The 9779-nt window shown below is 50.3% G+C and overlaps 1 protein-coding gene across 1 annotated transcript; it reads left to right on the plus strand.

Annotated features, from left to right (window-relative positions):
* Positions 1 to 703: 703 nt before the first annotated feature.
* SHISA3 (shisa family member 3) lies at positions 704 to 6151 on the plus strand. Its single transcript, XM_066386145.1, has 2 exons — positions 704 to 1765; positions 4328 to 6151. Exons 1-2 carry the CDS (start codon positions 1489 to 1491, stop codon positions 4765 to 4767), a joined length of 717 nt encoding a protein of 238 aa, XP_066242242.1. The 5' UTR covers positions 704 to 1488; the 3' UTR covers positions 4768 to 6151.
* The last annotated feature ends 3628 nt before the right edge of the window (positions 6152 to 9779 follow it).

The raw sequence follows: 9779 nt of genomic DNA on the forward strand, positions 1-9779 counted from the left end.
TCCCAGTAAGTGATGAGAGGAAGTTCAGGATGCAGTAAAAAGAAATTCTTGAGTTTAGCCCAGGTTTCACATAACACCCGTCTCATAAGGCACTTACGCCGCTAAAGGAGCAGCGCCCCTGAAAATAGCACACAGGGGACACATCATTTAAATAAATGTGTTTCTTTGCCCGAACAGAAGTTCAAATCTGCTCAATTATCATTAATTTTGTTCTTTGATTTTCTTTGCGGGCGTGAACGGAGAAGTCGCGCTCTGAGGTTCTGCGATCTGCCCTCGGCGGGGGAAGGTGACCCGGGGTTCCTCGCCCGGCAGCGCGCGGGCTAGGGGAGAGGGGAAAGAATGCACGTGTGTGTGTGTTTGTGGAAATGTGCCGGGCTGAGACAAAAAAAGTGGAAACTTAGATGGAAAACTCAGTGTACGTGTTGACGGCCCCTAAAAATCACAGTATCTGTCCGGGATCCTTAGAACAGGTGTCCCAGGAACGTGCCCGGATCCGTGCAACAGGCGACAAACCTAAGCCACCGCATTTGGTTTTTATTACATCCATTAAAAGCAAAAGCCGCGTCTCCACCCGCGCGCCGGCGCGCCAGGATAGATGCAGAAACCCGGGAGCCCTCTTCTTTCCGCGGAGTTTCCCGAGCTGGGCGCGAGTTGGGGTGTGGGCAGGAGGGGCTGGTCTCCTCGGGGTCACGTCGAGTCGCGGGGGAGTGCGGGGGAGCGCGGTGGGCGGGGGCGGCCCGGGAAGGCGGAGGATGGAGCGCGAACCAGAAAAGCGCAAAGGGCCGGGGGTCGGCGCCGCGCCCGCGGTGATTAGCTCCGGCGGCGCGACCCGGGAGGGCGGACTCTTTCCTCACTCTCGCTGTCTTCCCCTCCCTCCTCCCTTTTAAAGGACGCCTCGCAGGCAGAGCTGTCAGCGACGGGGCGGCCGTTTGTACTTGGCCGCGGTCAGGCTGACTCCTGCCCCCGGGACAGGCAGGGGCGGGTGTGGAGGGGCCGCTGGTCCCGGGACCCGCACTTGGGAATCGCAGATTCGCCTTCCTTTGGTATCGCTCCCGACCCGGCGACGGCCACCAGTGCGGGCGCCGTGCGGCCCGGCGTTGCCAGTCCTGTGCGCGATGGCTCCCGTGAGGCGTGGAGAAGGAGGTGGCTACGGGCTCGGCGCGCCCCCCGCGCCCGGAGCACTATGAGCCGGGCAGACGGCGGCAGCAAGCGCGGCGGCAGCAGCAGCCCCAGCAGCACCTCTGCCGGCGCCCCCCGCGGGCCCTAGCCTACTCGCCCCCGCGCGCCATGCCGACTCCCGGCCTGCTGAGTCTACAGCGGAGCCCCTGCTGCCCCTCCGGCCCCTGCTAACCCACGCGGGAGTGGCCTCGGCCACCGGGGCTGCTCCGCGCAGCACTCGGAGGCGGAACCGCGGGGCGCCCGGCTCGGCTCTCCGTTTCCAGCTGCGAAGCTCAGCTCCCCCTCCCGCCGCCCACGGCGCCCGCGGCGATGAGGGCGCTGCTGGCGCTCTGCCTCCTCCTGGGCTGGCTGCGCTGGGCCCCTGCGGGCGCCCAGCAGGCGGGAGAGTATTGCCACGGTTGGGTGGACGTGCAGGGCAACTACCACGAGGGCTTCCAGTGCCCGGAGGACTTCGACACGTTGGACGCTACCATCTGCTGCGGCTCCTGCGCGCTGCGCTACTGCTGCGCGGCGGCGGACGCCAGGCTGGAGCAGGGCGGCTGCACCAATGACCGCGGCGAGCTGGAGCACCCCGGCGTGACGGCGCGTAAGTGCGGGCCCCCGCGCGGCTGCTGCGTGTGCGGGCAGGTGTGCGCGCGGGCCGGCGCCGGGCCTTCCTGGGTGTGCGCAGAGTGGACGCAGTGAGGTGGGGGGACCAGGAAGCAGTGTGTGGTCCTGTTTCAGGTCAGGGGGCCCTATCTCTTTGCAGTCCCGATTCCCGCCACAGGCGGTCTCCGCGGGTCGGGCCAAGGGAAAGTTGGCAGGAGACAGCGAGGATTGCGGGGCTTGCACCGGGTTACTCTGGGGAAGACAGCTAGAACTCTCGGGCGCTCGGGGGGTTTGCAGAGGAGGGCTGTGGGGGCAGCACCAGGCTGGACTTGGGTTTTCGGGGCGCCCCAGTGCGTGCCCGCGCCGCTCAGAAAGCTCGGGGAAGCGCTGATGGCGCTGGGAACGCAACTCTTGGGGTGCGCGCTCCTCTGTAGCCGCGCGGGGCTAAGGGACTTCAGTCACTTTTTTTCTTTTCTTTTGTGGTCTTTTGGTAGCGTTTCTAAACCGCTGTTCCATTCTTCCGACTTCCTTTCATTTGTCTGCATCGAATTACCCTCTCCAGCCCACCCCCTATTGTCACGCCTTTCAGAATTGGCCAGGTCCTTGAGGTGGAGATTTAGAAACCAGGGTCGCAGGGGCTTCTCCGCCCCCTATTCTCACGTCGGAAAACACGGGTCAAATTTCCGCTCACTTCAGAATGGAATAAATCACGACCCCAGCAGAGGAACTTTACACGTTAAAAAAAAAAAAAAAAAAAAAGCTTTCCACCTGAGTCTAAACATCAGGGAAACCCTTTAGAGCTCGAGGCGACGGTTTTACGGCCGGGAAACCGAAGGAGCGGGCGGAGCTGAGAGCCGTGACACCCCAGAACTCCAGCGTCGAGGTCTGAGCCAGCGAGAGAAGGTCCCAGGCAAGGCAGGGAGGGGCTGGAGCGAGGCATAATGGTGCTGGAACGACCCCCTCCTACCCTCTCCACGAAACGGATAATCCACAGGGAAGGGGAACCTGCTGATCCTTAGAACTCCTTTAGACTTTAAACGAATTTAACTTCCAAATCTAGAGGATTTGGGAAGTGGCTACTGGAGGAAAGATGATAGTGGAAAGTAGGAAACTCCAGGCAGTTCTGGCTCTTCTCACCTTGGGGGAACTGGTTCTCTGTTGAAGAAGTAAGTGACGAGTCTACAGTGGGGACTCCTTCTCTGACCCCCTCACTCTGCCCTGAGAAGTCGCAGTCTCTGCACTCTGGAGAGGCTGGGATCTGGCAAATTCTCAGGGACTGTGGCTCTGTCCCTTGCCAGTTGTGTAATGTTGGGCAAGTTACTTAACAGCTCTGAGCCCATTCTCAACTCTAACACGGGTGTATTACTCTCAGAGTTAGACTGTGGACTACATGAGTATTTGAATACTTAGCACACAAGTCCTCAGGAAGTTATTAGTCCATTCGGCCTGCCTTCTAGGGGTGTTTCTAAATGTGATGGAATGGGTGGTCCACTGAAGAGCTTACACCTAGCAGCCCACAGAACTTGGGGGTTAATAGTTACCTGTCACTCATTGTTTTTGAGACGGTCAAAAACTCTCCATGTTTCTGTATCGGGAAAATAGAGCTTATCATGCCCACCTCCCAGGGTCTCTGTGAGACTTGAATCAGAGGACAAATAAAAAAAAAAAGCCAGGCATAGGTAGGGCTGTAGTCAAAGCAAGTTTTCTTTTTTCTATCTCTGGAGGAGGATGCATGCAAGTGTGGCTCTATAGGTCAGGGGGCACCTGGAGCACTGCCCTGCGGCAGAAGGTGACTCTGGGGTGGGACATTTAACGTCTGCCTTGTAGAGAGACGAGAAAATTGGAGTTTGCTCTATCCGAGGGATGCTCTCACACAAAGTTGGGGCCAGCAACACCAAGAATTGTATTATGACCTACCTAAGGTTCAGCCTGACCTTCCCAGAGTTTGGGTGGGAATCGAGAGACAGACGTTTGGCAGCTGGAGTAAGCATTGGTTTCTGAAAACATCCAGAGGTGACAAGCTGTGATGCAATAGGAGACACAGTTAATTGGGATCCACTATGGATTTCTTCATACTGATCTTTCCATCATCTGGTAAATTCCTGAGGCTCTCACTTAACAGGCCTAATTCTCTTTGCTTACACTGGAGATTCTGGGATGGGAGATGGATTTTCAGCTTCAGATAGGGGTCAAAGCCTTAAGTTCCCTACCGTGATAAAACTACTACAACCCAGATTTCAACTCAGAGTTACAGTAACCAAGAAAAACTCACCATTTCCTTTCCTCAGTGCATGAACAGGATAGGGTCTGTTCCTTCTGACTTCCAGATGTGCATATGATGGCTAATTGCTAACAGAGGCTACAGAAGTTTCCTTCCTGCCTACTAGGAGCAAGTATATTCTGTTATCATATTTTGCACTCTAGAAGTTAGTGGTAACAAGCTCTGAGAAGTTGGGCTGACCAGTGGTAGTAGTAAGCTGCCTACCTCCCACCCCTAAGCTGCCTGGAGTTTGGAAGACCCCTATCCCAGCATCTGTCTATGTCTCTTTTTGCCTTTTAGAGCCTGTCTACGTTCCCTTCTTGATTGTCGGCTCCATCTTCATCGCCTTTATCATCCTGGGCTCTTTAGTGGCTATTTATTGCTGCACCTGCTTGAGACCCAAGGAACCCTCCCAGCAGCCAATCCGCTTCTCGCTCCGCAGCTATCAGACAGAGACCCTGCCCATGATCTTGACCTCCACGAACCTCAGAGCACCTTCCAGGCAGTCCAGCACAGCCACCAGTTCCAGTTCCACAGGGGGCTCCATCCGAAGGTTCTCCTTCGCCAGGGCAGAGCCAGGCTGCCTGGTGCCCTCGCCGCCCCCACCTTATACCACAGGCCACCCCATACACCTGACGCAGCCGTCTGGTTTCCTGGTGTCACCCCAATACTTTGCTTATCCACTCCAGCAGGAGCCCCCCCTGCCTGGGAAGACTTGTCCGGACTTCAGTTCCAGTTGACAGGCCACGGACATAAATCCACCGTGTCTTCCATGGCAGACAGGTGGAACGCTGCTGCCATTGCTACAAATATTTCCCAGGAAACTTCCTTTGAACCCAGCGATGTCATGGAGGAGGGTGCTAGGGAAATACGACACCTTCTAGTCTTAGAGTTCCTGGCTCCATTCACAGGAAGACTGTGTTAGATAATTGCTTTCTGGTTTTGAAAACGTGATTATTACATTTCAATTTATGCATTCAAAATATACAGCATTTCAACTTTAAAGTTGCAAATAGGCTGAAGATGTTTTATCTTGGTCTGGTACTGTTTAGAAAAAGGTCCACATGTTCTATTTTCATGATAACTTGTTTAGTGAGTTATAATACAAACATATACATAAATAGGCACAGGAAAATACCTGATTGTAATTAATGAGGGTCACTTAAAAGAATTAACTACTAAGTAAACTGAGGGGACAGTGAACAACCTATTTATGATTTTGGGAGCAACATAACCATGAATAATATTAGCATCATCAGAAATAGTTCTTTTTTAAATTAACAACTGAATTTTTTTTTTTAAATATAAGAGTTTGCCTGACTGGTGTTGCACAGTGGATAGAGCGTCAACTTGGGATGCTGAAGTACCAGGTTCAAAACCCTGAGGTTCCTGGCTTGAGCACAGGCTTACCAGTTTGAGCATGGGATCATGGAATTGACCCCATGGTCACTGATTTGAGCCCAAAGGTCGCTGGCCTAAAGCCCAAGGTTGCTGGCTTGAGCAAGGGGTCACTGGCTCAGCTGGAGCCCCCTGTCAAGGCACGAATGAGAAGCAATCAATGAGCAACTAAAGTGCCACAACTACAAGTTGATGCTTCTCATCTCTTTCCTTTTCAGTCTCTCTTGTGCACACGCTAAACAAACTAAAATATAAGAGCTTTTTCAGAATATAAGATTTCAATAACCACAGGAGAAGTTTCAAGTTTTAAATATTTACTCAGATATACATTGTAACACAGACCGTATGTTAAAGCATTTCCCCTACCCACCCGAGGGAATATTTATTGCAGACTTTTCGTTCAGCAGTATTTCATGTTTAAATGAAAGTTGGACAGTTGGGTCTTAAAACATTTATATGTAAAATGAGTTATGTACAAATGTAAAGATTTGTAATTTAATGGATTTACCACATTGACGGTACTAATTATTTAGTAGTCACACTGTAATTCTTTTATGTTAATAATAACTGGAGTTTGAAGTCCGGCTACTGGTTATAATCATCTAATATTACATATCACAAATGCCCCTGACGTCTGATGGCTGCATATCTGGACATATACCCAGCTGAGTTTGAATAAATAAAATACTTTGTTTTGGTGAAATCTATTTGAAATTTTAAATCAAAGTCCTTCATTTTATCTCCTTAATGATACTCTTTTCTGTTCAATAAAAGGTAATATCTTTAACACTTCATGTTTGAAATGAAAAGAAAAAAAGATCTTACACTGACTTTGGATTACATTAAAAAGCTCTTTCCTACATAGGGGCTTGTGAAAGCAGTAAAGGAAGTGATTTTTTTCTAAAGTATCATCCTGTGGGCTGCATACAACCCTCAGGTGTGTTGGGCTACTTCTCATAGGAATCTGGATTTCTGGTCCTGGCTAGCTGGCTCAGTAGTAGAGCATTGACCTGGCATATGGGTGTTCTGGGTTTGATTCCCAGTCAGGGTACATAGGAGAAGCAATTGCTTCTCTACCCCTTTCCCCCCCCCTTTCTCTTTTTCTCCCCCTCCTACAGCCATGGCTCGATTGGTTGGAGCGAGTTGGCCCTGGGCGTTGAGGATGGCTCCATGGAGCCTCTGACTCAAGTGCTAAGAAATAGCTTTGTTTCCAAGCAATGGCCCCAGATAGGCAGAGCATCCCTGCCCTATAGGGGGCTTGCTGGGTGAATCCCAGTTGGGGTGTATGCAGGAGTATGTTTCTCTGTCTCCCCTCGCACATAAAAAAAGAAAAATAAAAGAATCTGGATTTCTGGCTTCTCCTGACCTACAGATGTGGCACCAAGGGTCCTATACGGCCATCGGGTCAGGCTGGCCGTTTTCTGACAGGACACTTGATGTTTCCTAGCCTCCTGCCGGGTCTCCCCCACCTGGCCCATCTCCCTCGGTGTTGTTACCTCCTTGGCCTCCTCTGCGGGTGTTGTTTGGGAACCCAGGTGTATGTGAATACATACTATCATAGGTCACCCTTAGCAGTTCTTTTCTAACAGCCATGTCACAGTAAGTTCTGACCTAAGGGTGTCATCTGGGCCTGCCTCTCTGAAACAAGTTTGAAGATATTGGGCCTCTGCCCAGTCTGATGGCCAAGGAGCTCTGACTCCAGTCTCTTGCTTCCTCCTATATCTCAAAGTGGCCTGATTCCCAGTATCTCAAATTCACCCACATAATTAAGGAACAAAAGAAAGAAAGAAAAACACACAAACAAACAAACAAACAAACAAACAAAATAAAACCAGAAGAAGGCCCTGGCCGGTTTGCTCAGTGGTAGAGTGTTGGCCTGGCATGTGGGAGTCCTGGGTTTGATTCCCGGCCAGGGCACACAGGAGAAGCGCCCATCTGCTTCTCCACCTCTCCCCCTCTCCTTTATCTGTCTCTTCCTCTCGCCAGCCAAGGCTCCATTGGAGCAAAGTTGACCAGACACTGAGGATGGCTCCATGGCCTCCGCCCCAGGTGCTAGAATGGCTCGGGTTTCAGCAGAGCAACACCCCAGATGGGCAGAGGATCGCTCCCTGGTGGGCATGCCAGGTACATCCCTGTCGGGCACCAGCAGGAGTCTGTCTGACTGCCTCCCCACTTCTATCTTCAGAAAAATACCAAAAAAAAAAAAAAAAAAAAAAAAGAAAAAAAAAAAGAAGTGCTCTGGCAGATAGCTCAGATGGTTAGTGTCATCCTGGAGCGCAGAGGTTGCTGGTTCGATCCCTGGTCAGGGGACATACAGGAACAAGTTGATGTTCCCCTCTCTTCCTCTCCCTTCCTTTAACATCAATAAATAAAAATTTAAAAAAAATAAAGAAAGGAAGTCAAGGAGGGAAGGAAGGAGGGAGGAAAAGAGAAAAGGCTGAACATTAGGAATAAACTCTGGGACATATCCTTATGTCATTAGACTGGTTTTGTTCATGTTCATTAAGTACGGCTCCTTTCTTAGTTCTAAGTTAATCTTTACTGGGCTCTTAGAGCTATGCATTATTATAAATATATACATGCACTAACTCATTTTATCCCCCAAAAAGTTCAATAGGGAGTTACTAAAATTTCTATTTTGCAGATTTGGAAACAGGCACAGATAAGTGAAGTCACTTGCCCAAGGTCCCAGAGGGAGCCTGTAGTGAAGCCGTGTACAAAACCAGATTCAGGCACCAAAGGAACACCTGCTTTGAGGGTTTGATGCCTCCATGCCTGACACCACGGGGCGTAAAGGAGGAGGCCCGGCCGCACTCTCTAAGGCGGTGACCGTCCACTCTGTTGGACCCAGTGAACTCTCCTTAGAAAAACTATTTTGTGACATCCTTTGCACTGTTCTAAAATGAAATTCATAGAAACTATTACTCATACAAGACATGTAATTTTAAAAACCAATAAATGCCCTAATAGTAAGTAGAAAGGAGAAAGAAAGGGAAAGGAATTTATTTCAAAATACAAAAGCTTGGGCAGACTAAACAAAGGAGTCACTTGCAAAGCTCTTACACAGAGTCACCGACATGTGACAGTCCAAGTCCAGACCAAGGCGGGTTTGCAGACTGGCAATTCCAACACCACAGTTGCACTGCTGCTGTTAATGTGATTTTCCCAAACAAAGTTTGATCTTCCTTTGATTTGTACAGTAGTTATATGTCTGGAAAATTCAGTGTATATTAAAACAGGGCAAACATTCCTTTATAGGGAAAATGGGATTAGGTTTTTCCCATTATTTTGCGACATTCTAAAATGGCCATAAGTGTTGATGTGTGGACTGCCCCATGTATTGTAGGATCTCACCAGTGAATGCCCATAGCACACCTGCCCCACCCATAAACATTGAGGCCGAAGATGCAGCTGCACAATTCTACAATGTCCTCTAGAGGGCAGAACTGCTCCCACGGATAACCGTCTGGTCTGTCAGGTTTCTCTCCTAGCTGTACTTTTTTATTTGCCATCCCTTTGGGGACCCGTTTGTATCGGTTAGGCAGAACAATGCTAAAGCATCCTGAAAGCTCACATCGACAACCTTCCCTTCCTCAGCAGCATGCTCCCCTCAATCAAGGTCACCATCTATAAATTGTTTAACATGAGGGAGACATTGTGCCTCTCACTGAAATACGGCACTCAGTGACACTGAATCAAATCATATCCCCATGTACTGGCTGACATACAGTACATCTCTTTGAACTCTCTGGAAGCGAGGTAGCTGATACTATTATTCACAATCCCAGGGTAAAAAGCCGTCCTGCAGCAGATTTGCAGATATTGTCCCATGCAGCAGGCACATGTTGGACACCACTGATGGACCAGGCACTGTGCTAAGGGATGGGCGGACCAAGATGAATAACTTGTAATTGTGATTCAAGGAGTCACTTTTCCATGGACTCAGGCATGACAGCAAATGCTTGTGATGTTATGGGTACGTTATAAAAGAAGCACGTTATCTTTCCCACTTTCCAGGAGCAAACAGTCAGGGCGGGGAAGATGGACCCATAAGTCAACACTTAGAACTCATTATGGTAACGGCAGTGATAGGGCCATTCACAGCGGGCCGGGCTGGCAGCACAGACACGGCACACCTGGATGACTCGTCCTGGAGATGAGGAGACTGCACCTGAGCCAGGAGAGAGGGGCGGGCTCTGAGTGAAGAAGACTGGATGGCCGGAGGGAGAGGAGAGCATGTCCGGCAAAGTACAGAATCCACAGGAAGGCGGAAAAGCACCCACAAGCACGAAAGAATGAGGAACATTTTGGAAACTAGACAAAGAATTCAAAGAGACAATGGAGAGATAAACAG

The sequence above is a fragment of the Saccopteryx leptura genome, chromosome 5, assembly GCF_036850995.1.
Source record: "Saccopteryx leptura isolate mSacLep1 chromosome 5, mSacLep1_pri_phased_curated, whole genome shotgun sequence".
Classification (NCBI taxonomy): Eukaryota; Metazoa; Chordata; class Mammalia; order Chiroptera; family Emballonuridae; genus Saccopteryx; species Saccopteryx leptura.

Excerpts from the sequence above, each read along its gene's own strand:
- SHISA3 (XM_066386145.1), top strand. The coding sequence starts at position 1,489 with ATGAGGGCGCTGCTGGCGCTCTGCCTCCTCCTGGGCTGGCTGCGCTGG. Across the intron at positions 1,766-4,327 it reads GCACCCCGGCGTGACGGCGC|AGCCTGTCTACGTTCCCTTC; the intron begins GTAAGTGCGGGC and ends TTTGCCTTTTAG.